The sequence below is a fragment of the Zophobas morio genome, unplaced genomic scaffold, assembly GCF_036711695.1.
Source record: "Zophobas morio isolate AGI-343-1 ecotype UQ-CSIRO unplaced genomic scaffold, CSIRO_AGI_Zmor_V1 ptg000004l, whole genome shotgun sequence".
In the NCBI taxonomy this organism is placed as follows: domain Eukaryota; kingdom Metazoa; phylum Arthropoda; class Insecta; order Coleoptera; family Tenebrionidae; genus Zophobas; species Zophobas morio.
Window position 1 is genome coordinate 14,107,534 of NW_026972109.1, and position 21,153 is coordinate 14,128,686.

General features: G+C 34.7%; 1 protein-coding gene across 4 annotated transcripts in view; it reads right to left on the reverse strand.

Annotated features, from left to right (window-relative positions):
- The window catches only part of LOC135142109 (telomerase-binding protein EST1A), a 101,564-nt gene that overhangs the window by 78,435 nt on the left and 1,976 nt on the right, over window positions 1-21,153 (reverse strand). For 3 of the 4 annotated variants that reach the window (XR_010282464.1, XR_010282465.1, XM_064073779.1), the window contains exons 3-8: window positions 14,861-15,585; window positions 9,468-9,622; window positions 8,202-9,390; window positions 7,877-7,987; window positions 7,012-7,029; window positions 420-703 (exon numbers count right to left, since the gene is read on the reverse strand). Coding sequence is in view for 1 of the 4 variants with exons in the window: in XM_064073779.1 (XP_063929849.1) it covers window positions 420-703; window positions 7,012-7,029; window positions 7,877-7,987; window positions 8,202-9,390; window positions 9,468-9,622; window positions 14,861-15,585 (2,482 nt within the window). In the remaining 3 variants the exon portion in view is untranslated. The remainder of the gene's footprint in view (window positions 1-419; window positions 704-7,011; window positions 7,030-7,876; window positions 7,988-8,201; window positions 9,391-9,467; window positions 9,623-14,860; window positions 15,586-21,153) is intronic. The other variant, XR_010282466.1, reaches the window with a different exon arrangement.

A 21,153-nucleotide genomic window follows, 5' to 3' on the forward strand; every position in this document is an offset into this window, starting at 1 on the left:
CCAAAATTCTTATGTACGTGTGTAGAATTTAAAAGCACTATTGTTCAACATAATTTGACACGACATCCTATTGGGAATTTAATCTTAACAAGCTCATTGTAAACCCGAATCGCTCACCGCCGCCTTCGCACGACTCGGACGCTCCTCATAGCAACAAAAAGCCCAAACTCGCTTCGCACCCTCCCGATAATGCCAATACAGTTACTCTGTATCTCTTAATTAATCCTCCGATCTAGCAACCAGCTGCACCTTAACTGTACCGCCAGAACAATACGAAGACGCGCACAAAAAAATTAATCTCTCCGTGTGTCCGTTTTCGCAAAACCTGTGGGAATCGGTGCCCAGGTAACGGTCGGCGTCGGCCGTGTCGAATCCGTGCAATTACGCGACTTCCTGCAGGGCTGCCCGCAACTACTTACCCAATTCTCGTTATTAGCTTGCCGTGGACGTGCAAGTAGCTGATCACGAATCTCTTGTTCACCTCGACGCTGCTGAGCGCCGCCAGGTCCTCCTCCTCGGAGTCCTTCTGCTCCTGGACGGCCTGCGTCGTCCTGTGCACCCGCCTACCGCCGTCCGGCCGGAACCAAGTCTCGTGCCGGAGCGCTCCGGGCGCGTTCTCCGGGTCCTCGGACTCCTTCTGCTTCATGTGCTGCTTGGCACGCTCCAGGCGCTCCTCGCGACGCTTGCGTTCGCCCTGTTCGTACTGAAAAATGCGGGGTTTAGTGGACGGAATGAGGCGGGGTCACGGCCTGGTAGACAATGAATGGCTATAAATCGGCCCACGTAATTGCTCACCTTGATCGTATCTCACGCAAATTATTAATTAATAAGACGAAAAATATTTTGTTTGCCAATTTGGGTCAAAAAAAAATCGATTCTAGCGGTGCTTTATGAACCTACTTTAAAAGTGTATGAAAATTTGGGACTGCACCACATGAATTTTCTAGGATAATTGTAAAGTTTAAAACGTATCGATTACAAAAACATAATTCAAGCAATCTGCAATCAATTCTAAAAACCAATTTTCTGTACGATTCGCTCTTCTTTGAAGTCTTGAATAATCAGATTTGCGAAGTCCTTGCTGAGTTACTGTGGTCAAAGCATAATTTTAAGTCACCCATAAACATACGTAATACATTGTACCACCGCAGGCACATTAAATCCACCGCATTTTTGGCAATTGCGCGGGCCGGTAAATCACGTCGATGTATCTAACAGGCCGTGGTCGAGTTATTACGACTAATCAAGGCAACGATGCCGCAAATCATGCAATCAATTGCAAATTACATACGAGTAATTCGTTTTAATCCGGTCGCACGGATGCGATCAGTCTATCGGCGTTTTAACGGAACGGGCCGTTTCACATGCATTTGGTTTATTTATGGGGTAAGTAAACGGCCCGTTTGCTATTTACACACACACTGACGAACAAGACGGAAGCTCGCTACCCGATTTGTCTAAGTCTAATCCAAGAAGATGCTACGATTAACATACAGGCTACGACAACAGTGCTGGACCACAGTGACGGAAACTGAAAGAAATGCTACAGGGTGTGGGGACCGAAAGAGAACACTTCTGAATTTGATAATGGACGTTGTTGGGGAAGTGGCAGATGATGCGAAAAATACATTGGTCGTTAACGCAATGATAAACTAATAACAAGTTTTTTGTAAATAAACTGATACTAGAAAAATATCAATCACATAAATAGAAGGTTATTTCAATAGAACTCCCCCCGCCTTTAAAGTACAATAAAACACAGATGGGTCGTTCCATACGAAAACACCAAATGAGGTGTGACATTTGATTTTGATGAAAAAAATTAAGGGTGATCTTTTAGGTACCAGAACATGAAAAAGAGTCGTCATTTATTTTTTTGAATGCTTCACTTCCGATTGGCATCCATTAACATTCTGAAGTTGTGCCATTTTCAAACTTTCCTGTTATGGGCTGTAACTTTTTTTCTATAACATATATTAACATTATTATAACTTTATTTTACTGCCCAAGAATCAATAATCGGTCTTATTTTAGCCAATACTAGCCCCGCCCACCCACCCTCTCTTTTCTACGAAGGTATGTCATTTGTTAAAATCAGTCGTATCAGGTACAAGTACCCTACTTGAACAGCACCACTGAATGCTGGCTTACTGAAATTTGGTTGTAATTTCCCGTTTTTGGTGACTTTCAGCTTTTCCTATTGCAACACTATTAACCTAAAAGAGTTTTTTCGGGTATTTAGTACATAACGGGATCCCTAAGAAGTGTGGAAACGGTTAAATAATCTTGAAAACCGATTGTATAAACCATCTGAAATTGGGTATAGGGGTACAAGAAGTTGTACTCTAATTATGCGTAAAAAGAATTAATTAATTTAATTATTGCTTAATAATTTATTGGCGTTTCCATCAGAAAGAAAGTATGAGTATATCACTGTTGGCCTTGCATCTCGAAGACAAGTGAACCAGAAAAAACTTTTTTTTGTCGAATAATTAGTGCACAACTTCTTGTACCCATATACCTAATTTCAGTTGATTTGTATAGTTTTGGAAATTTCATTCTACCCTATAAAATTTTATTGACAATAACGAGTCGATAAGTAGTACAATGGTAAGAAATATTTATGGCTCACGCCAGTTCACCCGAATTTGTCGGAGAACATGTAGCATGTAGTTGTACTCATAAAATAATGGTCATTTTCGTTCTTGAGTAACGATGGTCCCTGTCCGGACCTGGATTATTCTGCTTTCTAACATTTGAGGATTACCGGTACGCTACAACTGAAGTTGTAAATATCTCTTGCTATTGTACTAGTGTCCGTCTCGTTATTGCCAATTAAATTTTATAGGGTAGAATGAAATTTCCAAAACTATACCACTGGTTCTCTTTGTTGTATAGTACATAATAACAGAAAATGTAAAGGAAGTTTTAAGAAAAAAATGTTTGAAATTTGTAAACTTTCAAAAATAGCCTACTTTGACTCCTGAAATGTTGAGCAAAAAATACAAATTTAAAATTTGATGGGAATGATCAGACAAATGTTGGTTAGCGTTCTACCATCTACATGACATTCCTAATATACAGGATGAGTGAGCTAAAAGAGAATACCTCGAAAAACTTTTTTATTTATTATCCAAAAGTAATAATATTAAATTTGCAAATGGAGAACACGAGTAAAATAATAATAAAAAAAATTGGTCGGCAGTTGTTTCAACAGAACTTCCCTCGCTCCCGAAGTAGAATGAAAACAAAAATAAACAGATTTAAGAATTTCACTCGTTATTATGTAAATTTGCAATTTAACACCTTTTAAATTTAACAAGTTTTTACAAGATTAATAGAGGCTAAATCATTCTTATCTTAGCAAGTACTAGCCCCGGCCACCCGCCCCCTATTTTCTCAGAGAATACGTCATTTGTCAAAATGCTAGAAAAATCGAAAAATTGAAAAATCCCAAAACTGAAACAATGAAGAACTGAAAAATAGAGAGATCGATAAGTCGAAAAAACGTTAACTTGAAAAATCGAAAGACCGAAAATTTAAAAAATTGAAAAATGAAAATACTGAAAAATCGAAACATTGAAAAACTGACAAACGAGAAACTGAAGCGAAAAAAGAAAAATCCCAAAACTGAAATTTTTGAAAATTCAGAAATGGGAAATAAAAAAATCGAGAAATTGATAAAGCGAAAAGTTAAAAAATCTCCAAACTAAAATATCGAAAAATTGATAAATCAATAAATCGAAAAATCTAAGAAAAATTGAAAAATCCCAAAACTGAAACATCGAAAAACCGAAAAATAAAGAAATCGAACTCTATTTTGCAATTTAACTTTGAAATTGCAAAACCGAATGCTCTGAAATCTTGCAAACATTTTAAAATTATAGGAAATAAGGGATCTTCCAATTCTACGGAATAAATGTTCTTTAAATATTGTAAAATCACATGCTCCTGTATGTGTGATTTATGAATCCGTGTCGAGTGTGGGCATCCAGATTTTTGGGAAAAATTTTACAATTTAACCTTGAGTTGCAAAAACCGAATGCTGTGAAATTTTACAACTATTTTAAGGTGATTGGAAGCATGGTAAATCGTTAATCAAAATTTATCCGTCTTCCTACATTTGCTAAGATAAGACTGATTTTGGCAAATTACATAATCCTCTGAAAAAATAGGGGGTGGGTGGGTCGGCTAGTACTTGCTAGGGTAAAACTTATTTTGGCAAATGATATACCCTCTGAGAAAATAGAGAGCAAATCTAAAAATATAAATGCAATGATATATCACAAATCAGAACTCATATTTTGCGCATTTTGAGTAAAATTTATTCGGCAAAATCTTGAGATTTACCATGCTTAAAACATCTCCAAGATTTCAAAGCATTTGATTTAGTAGTTCTGGATTAAATCAATAAAATAATTTCACGCGTTCAATTTTTTTGACTCACCCTGTATAAGCAAATCCCAAAAATATGAATGGAATGATAAATCACAATTACAGACTCATCATATTTTCTACATTTTGGATAAGATTTATTCGATAAAATTTTGAGCTGACGTTATCAATTTCTTGGAGGGGATAAGTAAATACATTTTGATTGAAAATTTATCATGTTTATCATAACTTTAAGAGATTGGAAAATTTCAAAGCATTCGATTTGGCAGATTCAAAATTAAATTGCAAAATGTTATTTTGTTTTTAATTTTTTTTTTTCAAAAAATCTAGACGTTTTGGGTAAAAACTTAACACAAAGTCATAAACTACATGTGTAGGACTATGTCATTTTCTACAATCTAAAACCCATTTACTATGTACAATTTAGTTTTACCATCTACATGATATTCCTAATATAAATACAAAATTTGACAACGATCGGCCCAGTACTTTCGGAGATTATCTATCTAATAAAAATCCGGGACTGCAGACAGACAGGCAGGCAGGCAGACAGACAGACAGACAGACAGGCAGACGGAAACACGAGACCTATTTCTTCGTACTCTAGGGGCCATGAAAGGTCGAGAAAACGTAAAAGTAAAGAGTCGGCCGGCGGACTCGATTACAATACTTCCTTCGTTTACGCTCGAGAAGTAAAAAACAACGGAAAGAGTACAGAAACACCATTTAGCTTTTTTTTTAATTTTGCATTTTCATTTAAAAAAAAAATTAAATTAGCCTTATTAGCTTCACTATTTTCATGTTCGTAAATTTTTGCAATTTGTCTTAAAAAAAAAGAATTAATTTTCTGATTACCGTTATTCGCTAGAGCAAATTTAAAATTTGGTAAAATATTTGATTGGATAGTTAAGAAAAGCATAATAAATGAAATAATTTTATGAGTCTCAAAAATAGATGTTTCATTACTTACGCAAAGACGTGTTTAGAAAACAAAACGCAGAAAATGTTTTAAGAAACTATTATTTTACAAAAGGAAATAAAGTGTATGAGGAGTGTAAATATTGAATTTTGCAGTTTTTTTTTCAGTTTTATAGTAAAATAAAAATTCAGATAAATTAAAAAAATATGTATTTCATGTTAATGAAGTGACGCATAGATAGAACTCATTTGTCTTTATTTATAAGCTAAATTCCATTCACATAGGTTCATAAATAAAAAACTTATTTGAGGTGTCCCCTTTCAGCTAGCTCACATACAAAATTTGCCAACAATTGGTCTGGTAATTTAGGAGATTTTCCAATAAAAATCGACACAGACGGAAGACAGACAGACAAAAACGAGAGACCTAAGTTTTCGCACTCTAGGGGTCATAAAACGTTGAGAAAACCTAAAGTGCCCAATCGCCCGATGGACTCAATTACAAGAATTCCTTTGCTTACACTCTTGAAGTAATAATAAAGAAAACAGCACAGAGTAACAAATTCTAAAATGTAAAGTCGTCTAAAAGGACATAAAAAAGTAAACACAGAGAAAACACATGAAATAAAAATCTAAACTAAGATATAACGAAAATTGTAAAAGTTAAAAAGAACATATGACCAAAAGCGGAAAAAAAGAATATCAGCAATGAAGAAAGTTAAAATAACAAGATCACTGAAAAACCACTTGCTTTACTAAAGGAATAAATAAAGGCCAACTCGTGTTCATAATTTTCTTTCTGTCGATAATCGTTTCCCAAGTAGAACTTCGAAAGGTTTATTATTGAATGTAGTGCTTCCATTTTGGATTCGAATTTTGAAAAAAAAAAAAAAAAGAAACTTATTTTTATTCAGATCCAGAAAGCTGAATAATTTCTAGCCCACTTCCATTTCAAGTTCTATAAATCTTTAAATATATTACGCAAAACTACTTCATTACTACCATTGAAATTTATAATGCTCAAAAATTATGTTGGCAAAACCAACGCGTTCTTTGTTCAGTTTGACCAACAACTGTTAAAGAAACATTCAAATAGCTGCAACATCATTTTAAAAATAAATTTCCTGAGCTAGTAGACGATTTTTTTTGGTGATACTTCAAAACTACAAAAAATATCCATGAATCTAAAAATATATTTAACGAAGTTTTTTATCTATTTTGCTAAATCAAATATAATAAGGCTAGTTTTTTTTTATTAAAGATCCAAAAATGTAGAAAGAGATAAAAAATAAAAGAATATTCTCAACCACTGCCCAATCAGTATGGCCAGAAAAGAAAAAATAAAATAAGAAAAAATAAGATCAGTTTATCTGCTTCCCCGAAAATAATAATAGTCTACTCCTGATTCGTGGTTTAAAATTTATTTTTATAAGGTTTATTTGCAATTTTGGGAAGGTAACAATTTGTCCACCTGTGTATACAATGAACGCTTTTAAAATTGTAAACTGAAAAATAAGTAATAACATTTGTAATAAACACAAACACCTATTTTTCATATTTTCTTGTAGCGATTATAAAATAAAGAAGTGTTTTTTCAGATTTGTCCACCCCTGTAGCCAACCAAAAGAGACAAATTAAGCATTACTACACATGATTATTCTCGGAGTTGTACGATCTTATTCGACTACTCATACGTACGCTCATTTGATGAAGATACTGCATGTAAAAAAAATAAACAAATGAGTATGAGAAAATAAAACTCTCATGTTCTACTAAACAATAAAAACTAAAAGAAACAAATCGCCGGTTAGATAAGCTTACCAAACAATAAGCTTACGCCCTCTACCGGCACTCATACCAACACACCTCTCAACCTCTGACGTCAATTAAAGAACGTTATAACAATTCCCAGCAATGAATCTTCCTTGCACGGGAAATTACCATCGAATGTGTGACTCTTCCGTCATTAACACAAAATGAGCATAGAACAAGTTTCCTCATATTAAAACCCACACGATAATAACGCCAAAAGTTCCATGGAACCATTTAAAAAACGCAAGTCAGCGATCTTATAAATTTAAAACGGATAATTCCGAGTGCGTTTCTCAGAATGTATGAATAATCTACCTTGTTAAATCGTGTGATCTCGAGTAGTGGGGTGCAACAACGGTGTTTACAGTTACGATGTGGTGTGATGATCGTGGATGGAATGCCAGGGAAACAAAAACGAAAAAGCAAAGCCCTCTGTTATACACCAACACGGTTTTCCCCTTCCGAGTGTAAACGCATCTTCTATTGGACGCACCACAACTAAAGATGGGTTTTAATATAAAGTACAAGCTGCCAGAGTCAATTTCACCGCGAATTTACCACAGTTTTAAATAGAAGACGCTTACTCTTCCCGAATACATGCACAATGAGTCAGTTTCTTAAAAAAAAAGACGCATATGCGCAAATTCGTAATACATCTAGAAACGTTACGAAATTGTTTTGGCAGCACACAAAACAGATTGCTGTGTGTTATGACAGTACACTGGAGCAACGTGAAAATGGTAACACTCACCTTCTTCCTGTTTTCGTCGAACAAAGAAATTAAATATTCGCGGGCCGATGGAACGGGATTTGAACTCATCAAACTTCTCATGTAGTAGTAAACAGCGTCCAGTTTTCGCCTCTGGAAATGTCAAGCGATTATGACAGGTGGATCAAGAGGGAAATTCACTCCACATAGGAAATCACAATTTATTTTCAAAGTTAATATTATGTTATTGTCTTTTTATTATTATTAAGTTATCTCCTTAAAGTCAAGACAAAATCAAAACATTTTTTGAAGGCGTGATTTTCAAAGTAGAGGTGAACTTCTCCTCTTAAGTACCCAAGTGACTTACAGCATACACCGCCAGTACTGCCAACTGATTGTATGGCTTTCCGTTCTTTGGATTGATTTCGTGAGCTTTGATGTACCACTGCCGACACTTTCCATAGTTGGAAGTCTCATTAACTTGTTCCCTATATCTTCCCAGGTCTCCCAAAAATAAAAGTAACTTTTGCGCCGAGATCAACGCAAGTCCGATGTACCCTAGACCTTTCGGTTGTGCCATATTGTTGTTACCCAAATAATTATTCAACTTAAATTTGTAGGTTTCTTCCAAAGAATCAAGCAAACTCTCAAAGTAGTTCGTACCCTCATCAATCAAATAAAGCAAGAACACTTTATACTGTTCCTTATTAGCGGGATCGTTAGTGATAGCCTTCCTCGTAACCTCTATGATATTATGATAGAGAATCTTCCACAGATGCTGTTCGACGTTCTCAGTCTGACAAAACTTCAAATCCTTACACAACAAATACTGAAGCCCTTCTTTCAAAAACTGCCTCAGCTGTTCCACAGTCCCCCAATTGATCAAAACCAGCCCCGAATTCATGATATATTGCAACTCATTATCAGCCCTCTTCACGTCCTTGATCAAATTAGGATAATGGCAAGAACTAAAACCCTCCGAAGTCTCGTCGTACCACGCCGGCCGAATATTCCCAAACTGATCCGTGGTGTACATCTGAGGTGGCGCCGCCTCGGTGTTGTCTGAGAATCCGGGAACGCTCACCCTCGAGCTCTGCGACTTGACGATGATGGGTTTGCTAGGATTGTTATGGTCGAACAAGCTCTTCTGCTGGCAGGGTTTGCGCACTTCGGGGTACTTCGGTTGATCGGCTTGGGGCACCTCGGGTTGTTTTTGTGGCAGCACCAGCACCCCGGCCTTCTTCACGATTTTGTCGTTCTCCCGTTCCGAGTTCTTTCGGCTTCTGTCCGAGTCCCGTTCCGAGTTCTGGCGGCTCCTGATTTCTTCGCGCCAGTTTTCCGGCTCGGCGGTCGAACCGCGTCGATTGCGGTCGAAGCTGGGGTCGCGCGAGCGTCGGTCGAAACTCGTGTCGCGGCGGTCGCGGGAGTGGCGGCGGTGGCGGCGGCCGCGGGGTTCGGAGGGCATTTTGAAGTTGTCGGTTTGGCGGGATTTGGAATCGAGGCTGGCGTCGCGGGCGCGGCTGCTACTACGGCGCTTGTTTCTTCGACTGCTACGTCTGGAAAATGAGTTAGTAAATCACTTCCTAGAATATTGTATACGTTTTGAGGACAAAGTAAAAAAAATGGTACTTACTTTCGTGATTTTTTGGTATTATTGTTGGTAAGGTTTGGAGGCATGGATTTGACACTGATGTCGACTAAACTTGTTACTGATGAGCTGCGGGTCATCGCATCACTTAAGGCTTCGGCTTCAAGGCGGTCGTTGAGTTCGACCTCTTCGCTCCAATCCTAGTAATTGCAAATTATTTTATCATTATTATTATTTTTAATCAACAATCCAAATTAATTCAATCAAAAAGTTTTCATTTTTTGGTTTTTGCAAATGATATGTTTGTGGCAACTTTTCAGAGAATTGAACTGACAAAAGAAAATCTTAAGGTTGTAAATAAAGTCACAAATATATCGAGATCTTGATAAAACAAACGAATTCATTTACATTAGAAAAAAGAAAAGTCTAAGTTATATGATATTTAAACATAACCTCAATTACCAATGAAACACACTCAAACATATTTAGTTTAGCGGATAAATAATATAAAAGTGAATTCAGCAGAGGCAAATTTGATGCTTTATCGACGCTTCATAAGCTCTAGAGAACGAAAAAGTAAGTCTCCCATTTTCGTGTGTCGTCTATTAATGATTTTATTAGACACTACATAAGAAAAATCTACTGTGCAAATTTCGTGATTTTGACTTGTCTGCATTTAAAAGTATTTCCACCAAATCAACCATAAACATTTTTATCTTTACAATATTAACTTTCATCCCTGATTTTACACCATTTATGAAATTATGTGTTTTATTATTTATAAAGGGTGAAGCATTAACCGTGCACTGCTCGATATCTCATTAATTATTCCACATACAACAAGAAGCCAAAGTTATACGGTTCTTTATGGATTATACTCTAAAATTAATTTGAAGTATACAGAGTGTTCTGTTTTTAAAATTTTTATTAACTCAAACACCTTACATATATTAACATATTCTCTTTAGCTTCTCCCTAGATTCCTGATGCGATTTTGCCAGATTATTACAATTTTCTTGAAATTTTTTGACAACGGAGGGGTTCACAAAAAAATCACAGTAGGGTTATTTTTAAAGTCTATCTTACAAAATTTTGTGGAAAGATAAATAAAGGTACACGCTCTATTGTGGTATCAATTAAATAAAATTTTAAAATACAGAGTGATTATAAAAAATTATACACTTTACAATTTTCAAATATCAATATTTCAGTTTTTTCAAACAGAACACCTGTATTTTATTACTGCATCTTACTCTATTTTTTGTTCTCGTTTTTCTAGTATGTCAGTAACTATCAACTTTAAATATAGAAAATACTTAACAAAAAGGGAAGGGAACAAAAAAATAGAATAACATGCACTAATAAATTATAGGTGTTCCATTTGAAAACACTGAAATACCGATATTTGAAAAACGTAATATGTAATACCCAAAGATTTTTTTTATAAACACTGTGTATATGAAATTTCATTTCAGTTATATCACAACAAAGCGCATACTTTTATTTCTCCGCAAAATATTGTAACACAGATTTAAAAATAAACTGGAGTCGTAAAACCTGAGAAGAGGTATATCAAAATAAGTAAAAAAATAAATAGGATTTCATCTAAAAAAACGAAGTTGTGTGTCACGCGTTAAAAACAACACACTATATGATTAAAAATAATTTTAAAATAAAGTCTCAAAAAACCGTACAATTTTGTCCTTTGACTTTTTCTATTTCTAATAATTAAAAATACAATTAATACATGCTAAGATAGGACTAATTTTGGCAAATAATATAGACTCTATGAAAATGGAGAGCGGGTGGGCGGGGCTAGTACATGCTAAGGTAAGACTAATTTTGGCAAATGACATACACTCCAAAAAAATACAGGGCGGGTGGGCGGGGCTAGTATTTGCTAAGGTAAAACTGCAAGGATAAAACTGATTTTGGCAAATAATATATCTTCTAAGAAAAGAAAGGGTGGGCGGGCGAGCCTAGTATATACTAAAGGCCGTGTGACACGATGCTAAATTTATGACAAATTTTAGTGAGATATTTTTTGTGCAAAAAATTGTACCGTGTCATACACAATTTACATGCTAAATTTGTGTGCAAATTTTGGTGAGAAATTATTTAGGACACGTTCTAAATACTGACTAAATTTGTTACGAAAACTGCGCAGTACGATAAGGCGCAACCGGTACGACGCCATGATGAAATCAACATAACCAAACAGTTCTTTTGCCCACAAATTGAGCACCCGTTAATCTCAAAAAATTTTGATATGCAATTGGATCTTCTGGCAACAACTCGGTATTTAACATGTTTAAAATATCTCGTCCTTCTTGTCGCCTTGTTAACCAAGGTCTGCTCCATAGTGAACGTCGTTTTCTTCTTTGAATTTTCCGATTTGTTTTATTGGCATAGCAGCTTAGAACAATACTCGAAGCAGCAATAGTTGTATAAACAAGTATTTCCTCACAATTCATTATAAATGATTAATAAGTAAATAATAAACAAACAAATTGTAGGTTATGTCACAGAGGTTATGTTGAAAAACGCACCTTACCAATCACCATTACCAACACTATTTCTTAAATTCCCGAAAATTTTCACTCACTACGCATGCGCGAATGGTAAATTTACAAGAGAATTTAGTAAGGTGGCATACAGGAGATATATTGTTTAGTTGTAAATTTAGTTACATTTTTTCGAACTAAATTTCGTACAAAAATTTGTCATAAATTTAGCATCGTGTCACACGGCCTTAAGGTTAGTTTTGGCAAATGACATACACTCTAAGAAAATAGAAGAAGGGTGGGCGGGGCTAGTACATGCTAAGATAAGACGAAGTTTGGCAAATGACAAACACTCTAATAAAATAGAGGACGGGTGGGCGGGGCTAGTATTTGCAAAGGTAAGACTACACAATAATAAAAATAGTCACTGGAATTGAAAGGGTGTCAATGGGCGGGGCTACTGTTTGTTTACAAGACGCTGAAGAAAAACGCTAAACTCAGTTCCGCCCACCTTTTTTTCACTACTACCTACTTCACTGACTTATTTTATTTACTGTATAGTGGAAATGGAATTCTATTTTGAGAAACGGTAGAAACTGAGATTTAAAACAAAGTAAAAAGTGGCCCTTCCCACTCACCCCGATTCCCTTTTGATCATTCATTCTTACTGGTTCTGAAGAAAGAATTTCAAGAGTTTTCAATTTTTAATTATTCACTTTCCGATTTTTCAATTTTTGACATCTTCAATTTTTCGAACTGCATTTTTTTAATTTTTCTTTTTTTGTTAGTACGAATTTGGAAAGGTAAAACTGATTTTGGCAAATACCATATCCTCTAAGAAAAGAGAGGGCGGGTGGGCGGGCGTAGTATATGCCAAGATAAGACGAAGTTTGGGAAATGACAAACACTCCACTAAAATAGAGGGCGGTGGGCGGGGCTAGTATTTGCTAAGGTAAGACTGCATAATAATAAGAGTGTCACTGGAATTGAAAGTCAGCGAGCTGCTTGCTTAGAAGACTCTTAAGAAAAAAGCTAAACTCAGCTCCTCCTACCTTTTTTCTCTGGTTTATTTTATTTACTGTACAGTGAGAATTGAAATCTATTTTGACAAGCGGTAGAATCTAAAATTTAAAACAAAGTCAAAAGTAGTGCCAGGCATTAATATTCGAAGAACCTGCGCTTTTGAGCAAATAAAAATCATCCTCTAAATCTTAGAGGTGAAATTTACAAAAATTCTTTCTTTTTTTACCTAGGTCATAAAACAAAAATCTACTGTTATTCATTTAAAGTATTTTAACCAAATCAACCATAAACATTTTTATCCTTTCATCCTTAATTTTCATAACCGATTTTACACCCTTGAGGGATGAATACTGAAAGATTATGAAATGTGTTTCATTATTTAAATATATTGTAGACTATGTGTTTCTTATTGTTCACTTAGGCCACAACACAAATTTACTGCCCAAATTTCGTGTTTCTGACTTGAGTCAGAAAATTTCTCTTTATTTTATTTTATATTAGTATAGATATAATCTCCGAAACTACTAGACTGATTATTGTGACAATATATATATATGGTAAAACGCTGACCAAAATTTGTCCGATCATCTCCATCATCAATTTTGTGCTAATATTAAAATTTTGCAAATCAAATCCTATTTAAATTTCATAAAATAACATTTATGGCTTATGAATATTGTTTTTTATCTTACAGATACAGATTTTTCGAAAAATAAAAATCAAAATTGTGTAACAATATTTTGCAATATAACTTAGAAACACCAAAATTGAATACTTTGAAATCTTGCAAGCGTTTTAAGGTTATGGGAAGTATAAATCGCTAATCAAAACGTGTATGCTATTCCCTCAAAATAGTGCTGAAGAAATCCTACATTTTACACATTTTGAATCGGATTTAGAGCAAAATTTTGAGATTACGTCATTAAGATTTTGGAGGGATGAACAAACAAATTTTCATGAGCGATTTTCCATGTTTTAAGAGTTGTAAATTTCTTGTAATTTTGATTTTTTTTTTTTTTTCAAAAATCTTAGAGGTCCAACGGAACTATTGAAGCATATTATTTCATAAAATTTAAGTGGAATATACCTGGTGAAATTTTAAAATGACGTCATTAAATTGTTAGATTGTTTGATGAACGAATTTTCGTTTTTCTGTCAGCGGTTTCGAAGATTATGCGTCAAATAAAATCCCTAACAGACAAACAGACGGAAACGATAGACCGACATTTCCATATTGTACAAGCTGTAAAACCTGAAATCAGGTTGACATTAAACTTGATCGTGTTTTCGTCGCCAAATTTTTTTAAATGTCTAACAGGCCTTGCCAATACACGTTTGTAAATTGTAATTGTAGCTTATCCAGGTTCAACGTATCTACTGCAATGTCAAACTATTTAAAAGGTTAGTTGTTATGTTAATGTTGTCGTTGTTATATTTTATAATAACATACATTTTTCTTGGCATGGTCTAGGCTTAACTGTTATTAAGACATTGCATTCTGCGTATTCGACGTTATGTGGAAAAAAATCTAATTCCAATAAAAAAGATAACAATTAATATCTGATAACTTTTCTTGAACTGCCAACTTAAAAAAAAAAAAATGACAACACACCCATAAATATTCACGAAATTATAAAGCTTCACTTTTGCCAACTACCATAAATTATTACTGAACGTGTCATTATTAATCTAATTTTAACAGTGGCACACAGTCATCGGTTTAAGAAAATGCTCGCATTCACATGAGGTCATCAACATTTTCCACCCAACAGCCAGATAAAAACGTAAAAAACTAGAACAAACGAGCATAATCTACATAATCTCTCGCTATCACATGATACCGTAATTCAATGTGTTTATCAAAAATCACATATCACTATCTAACGCACCAAATCCCATCCTCAAACTTACCAAAATCGCATTGTTGGTAATAGGAGCTACGCTAACTTTGACCTTCTCTTCCGGCGTCGGAGGCGTCACAGGCGACGAACTCTCCTGATATTCAACTTTAGCGGGACCCTTTTCGTCCACATCGTCCCACGTCTCTTCCTGCACTTCGTAATTCTGATTCCTTCTATCATCCCTCGACCTGCCATTCCCAAAGTGGTTTCTCCTATTATTCCTCTCCCGTCCGTTCCTCCGATGCTCGTAATTCCTTCCATAAAAATTAGCAGGTGATTGTGGCCGGCTATCGGGCTTATTTAAATTATCGTTACTCCTAGCTCTACTATAGGGCGGCGTCGCTGGCCGTGAATTGGAGGGACTCGAAACACCCAAATCTGGAGTCCGCGACCTGTATGAAGGGTTCATCTCGTAATCCGACTGCAAACGGCCTCTGCCCCTCTGTCTATTAGGTAAAGTGCAGTACCCCATATTAGAATAAGACACGTTTTGGTTGGGGTATGTGTTATGTGATGAGTAACCCCCGACGGGGTGATAATTACTACTACCCTGAAACGTCATACTAGCACCATTCCAATTATCATCGACACCTTGATTTAGTTTATTGTCTTCTAGCATCTTCTTGCGCAGTCGCGGAGGCAGCTTGTCTACGTTTAAAGATTTGTGGATGGGCCTTTTGTCGGACTCCACCCCTATTGTGCTGTGGCGACGTCCGCTGGGAGGCTTCGTGTGACCTTTAATATAATAACAGTATTTAATCAAAATAAAGTAGCTAATTAGTTGCGCAAAGCAAAAAAAAAACAGTTTTGTTGAAAAAATGTCAACTTTTTCATCATAATTTTTTGTGATCTCATAAATAAGACAATAAATAAATTGGTATGTGCAGCAGATGTTCGAAAAGTATCCTACAGTTTTCTTCTAACTGCAATCTCCAAAAAATTTTTTTTTTTTTTCTCAACAGGAAGCCAATTTATTAATTCTACAGATAACGTATTTAAAAAGTGGCCTAAGTTAATCATAAACAGAATGATGAATTCTAGATGTATGCTCCAACTGAGCAAAGTACGATATCATTAATTTTTCTAAATTAATCAGTCTTAATCAATATCGCTAAAGGTCAAATTTTATTGAAATCACCTATTCATTTTCATTTATCGTATTTATTTCTTTGCTGGTTTTATTAAAAAAAAGCCTTAATTTTCAGTCACAAATTTCAATGTGCCTTATTATTATAATGATTATGATATTTAAATTGTTGTTGCCATTATAGTTACACACTCCGAAATATAAGGAACAAATCACTGCTCACTTGGATGTTATACTCCATTTACCGAACAGATGGAGTTGTAAAAGTGGGGGTTAAAAAAAAAATTTGGGGCCCCAGTGAAGTGTTCACATTCTTGAAAAAAGACAGTTGGGATCTCCGAGGTTTCACATTCTTAAAAAAGAACAGTTGGGACCCCCGAGAAGGTTTCACATTCTTGAAAAAAGACAGTTGAGACCCTCGAGAAGGTTTCACATTAAAAAAAAAAAACATTTGGGGCCCCCGAGAAGCTTTCACATTCTTGAAAAAAGACAGTTGGGACCCCAGAGAAGGTTTCACATTCGTAAAAAAGACATTTGGTGCCCCCGAGAACATTTCACATTCTTGAAAAAAAAAAAAAAAAACAGTTCGGACCCCCGAAAAGGTGATTTATTTTTAAAAACGACAGTGGACCTCCGAGAAGGTTTCACATTAAAAAAAAACATTTGACGCCCTCGAGAAGGTTTTACATTTTTAAAAAAGACACTCAACTTGGGGTACCCGAGAAGGTTTCGCTTTCTTAAAAAAAGAACAGTTCGGATCCTAGAAGGTTTCATTCTTAAAAAAAAAAAGACATTTGGGGCCTCCGAAATGGTTTCACATTCTTGAAAAAAGACAGTTGAGACCTCCGAGGTTTCACATTAAAAAAAAAACACATTTGCGGCCCCCGAGAAGGTTTTACATATTTAAAAAAGACAACTGAGGCCCCCGAGAAGGTTTCACATTCTTAAAAAAATACATTTGAGCCTCCGAGAAGGTTTCACATTCTTGAAAAAAGACAGTTGGGACCCCAGAGGAGGTTTCACATTCTTAAAAAAGACATTTGGCGCCCCCGAGAACATTTCACATTCTTGAAAAAAAAAACAGTTCGCACCCCCGAAAAGTTGTTTTATTTTTAAAAACGACAGTGCACCTCCGAGAAGATTTCACATTAAAAAGAACACATTTGGAGCCCCTGAGATGGTTTTCATTAAAAAAAAAAAGTTGAAACCTCCGAGGTTTCACACCTAAAAAAAAAAAACATTTGACGCCCTCGAGAAGGTTTTACATTTTTAAAAAAGACACTCAACTTGGGGTACCCGAGAAGGTTTCGCTTTCTTAAAAAAAGAACAGTTGTTCGGACCCTAGAAGGTTTCATTCTTAAAAAAAGACATTTGGGGCCCCCAAGAAGGTTTCACATTCTTGAAAAAAGACATTTAGCGCCCCCGAGAAGATTTCTCATTCTTGAAAAAAGACACTTGAGACCTCCGAGAAGGTTTCACATTAAAAAAAAACACATTTGCGGCCCCCGAGAAGGTTTCGCCTTCTTTAAAAAAGAACAGTTGGGACCCTCGAGAAGGTTTCATTCTTAAAAAAAAAAAATACATTTGGGGCCCCCGAGAAGGTTTCACATTCTTAAAAAAGACATTTGGCGCTCCCGAGAACATTTCACATTCTTGAAAAAAAAAAACAGTTCGGACCCCCGAAAAGGTGTTTTATTTTTAAAAACGACAGATCTCCAAGAAGGTTTCACTTTAAAAATAACACATTTGGAGCCCCCGAGATGGTTTTCATTAAAAAAAAAAAAAAAAAAAAAAAGTTGAAACCTCCGAGGTTTCACACTCTAAAAAAAAAACCATTTGACGCCCTCGAGAAGGTTTTACATTTTTAAAAAAGACACTCAACTTGGGGTACCCGAGAAGGTTTCGCTTTCTTAAAAAAAGAACAGTTGTTCGGACCCTAGAAGGTTTCATTCTTAAAAAAAGACATTTGGGGCCCCCGAGAAGGTTTCACATTCTTGAAAAAAGACATTTAGCGCCCCCGAGAAGATTTCTCATTCTTGAAAAAAGACAGTTGAGACCTCCGAGAAGGTTTCACATTAAAAAAAAACACATTTGCGGCCCCCGAGGTTTCATTCTTAAAAAAAAATACATTTGAGGGCTCCCAGAAAGTTTCTGTTTTTAAAAAAAGACATTTGGGACCTCCGAGGAGGTTTCACATTCTAAAAAAACAGTTGACGCTCCCGAGAAGGTTTTACATATTTAAAAAAGACAACTGGGGCCCCCGAGAAGGTTGCACATTCTTAAAAAAATACATTTGGCGCCCCCGAAAAGTTTTAATTTTTAAAAAAGACAGTTGGGACCCACGGGAAGGTTTCACATAAAAAAAGACATTCGGCGCCCTCGAGAAGCTTTTTAAATAAAGAGAGTATTCTCACCTTTTCGGGAAAGTGGGGTAACTTCATCAATAAAAAATTTGTTATAACGTCATAAACATAGATAATACACAATGCGAGAGAAAAACAGGAAAAAAAAAAAGAAAAAAAACGAGATGCCACGTTTGAAATCACTAGACCACAACCGGGATGCCTTACGCTAATGATAAACTATTACTTATTATATCGTGCATTATGTTTTTGCAAAAATAAATTTGGACGGTTACGGAAAAACTCAAACCGGATTCGTACACCACACTTATAGGACTATACTGTAGTATAATAGTTAAATCAAATAAATATAGAATTCTTTGAAATAACGTCATCAAATTGTTGGTGGAGATGATTCGCAAAATTATGGTTAGCATTTAACTATCTACATGATATTTCTAATATACATACAAAATTTGACAACAATCAGTCCAGCAGTTTCGGAGATTATGTGTTTAATAATAATGGATACAGACACCAGACAGACAGACAAACGGAAACGAAAGACTACTTTTTTCGTACTCTAGAGATCATGAAACGTTGAGAAAATATAAAAGTGGCCATTCGTCCTCTGGACTTGATTACAATACTTTCTTAGTTTACGCTCGGGAAATAAAAATTGAATAGGGCACGACCCTTTTCACACACCTAACTTTTTTTACAATAGAAAATTAAATCAAGTCTCTGATTAATATAGAAGAATCTGATCCCGATTCAGAATTTAATTTCTCGAATAGTGATGATTTTTTTTATATAAAAAAAAACCTTTAATAAATTAGAACAAAACTATAGTACATTTAATTTATATTTAATAATTCGGAATTCGATTGGAAGAGTGAGAGACCGTGATAGGTGAATTTGATTTTCATGCCTGCTCCTGATGAGAAACATTTTGAATCACACTGTACGTTAATTCAAAAACCAAAAATACCGGGTAAATACCCAAAAATTTGTTGCCAAAACAAATTCGCAATTTCACAACATAACTTGAATAAAGGTATTGTCTGTGGCTGAACTTCGAAAGCTAGGTTATGTTATGTCAACAAGAATTAAACCTTCGTTGAACTTAAAATGATTTATTTATGGTACACAGAACGGATATAACCAATCACCAATCAGATTTGTGAAAATTTGTATAAAAAAAGACGGATTCGGGAACATGGAGTTAAGCTTTACAATATTTAAATTTATGTTACAGAGATTGAAAAATTTTTCATCTAAAAGATACTAGGTACATAAATTATATTTACAATGTTTCAGTTTTTCGACTTTATAATTTTAACCACAAGGTGTGGGTTTTCCAATTTTTCGATTCGAATCGTTTATTTTTCTTTCCAATTTTTCGATTTGCAATTTTTCGATTTGCAATTTTTCGATTTTGCTATTTCTCATTTTTTCAGTTTTTCGATTCTAAAATTTTTCTATTCTTCAAATTTTCGAATCAAAAAATTGCAAAATTGTAAAATTGAAAAATCAAAAATGAAAAAACAAAAAAGTATGAAATGAAAACTTTGCAAGTCTAAAAACTGGAAATCAAGAACTTGAAAAATTGGAAGAAAAAAACTTGAGAAAACTAAAAAATCGAAAAAACGAAGTACATACTGTAAAGTCAAAATATTGACAATCAAAAAAATTGGAAAATCGGATAATTGGGAATTGAAACATTTAAAAATTGGAAAATCGAATGAATACACGAAAACTGTACAATCGAAAGAATCATTGAAAAAATAAAAGAAATGAAAAAAGAAACATTGTGACATAAATTCGAAAAAATGAAAATGAAAAAATCGGGAAAATGAAAAATACAAATCAAGAACTTGAAAGATCAAGGAAACGAAAAATATAAAATTTGGAAGTTGAGAAATTGAAAAATTGAAAAAAGAAAATTTGAAAAAATTAAAAATTGTATCAAAAAGCTAAAAAATTATAAGACTTGATTGAGACAGACTACGTATGGATACGTTTTCTTTTAATATATTTAATACGTGTCAGTCGTGTCTCACCTATCTCTACGCATAAAAAATTATAGCGAGGTTTTACAGTATATGTAGTCTCAAAAATATAAATATGTACATACAAATACCCTGAAACTGTAGAAACTCAAATTAAATACGAAATAAACCTTGAGCAACATTAGATCCAACTTCATTGGTAAATAAAGTAAAAATATAAATATTATTATCATCGCCGACATTCTTCTGTCTTGAATGACTCAAAACAAAAACAACTCCTACATATTTTATTATCACAAAACTGTCATCCTGAAAGCCACCGTAACTCGAGATTCTGTTTTAACATTCGCGTTAAGAAATTGACGCGCGTCTCGATAGGGTTTTCCAGATACGAAATTTCCACAGCGTTACTAGATGTAATTTTGCCTGCGTTATTTTTAGAAAACAATACGTGCCCTCGTCTCTATTAAAAACAATTAGTTAAAGGAGAAAATCAAAGTGACAGTTCTACGTAAACATTTACTCAACGTGAAATACAGACACCTGATTGAAGGCCACTGGAAAACAGTCATACAAAAAATTCCATAAAACATTGTAAGCACAAATTTGATTTTTTTTCTTGAAGATGTCAACGTTGTAAAATTATCTATACATATTTTCAAAATGTAATTATTTTATGCGACGTATTTTAAAACGGGTACGATGAAAGTGCTAGAATAAACAACAATTCCCGAACCGCTAAATGATTCACAGCTGCACGAGATGTTACGTTAAATTTATAATTATCGGTGTCACATGTTTTCATTTGCTGATACAGATTTGAGAATTTTGGACACCCATTTTTTTTTTAAATCGACAAAAT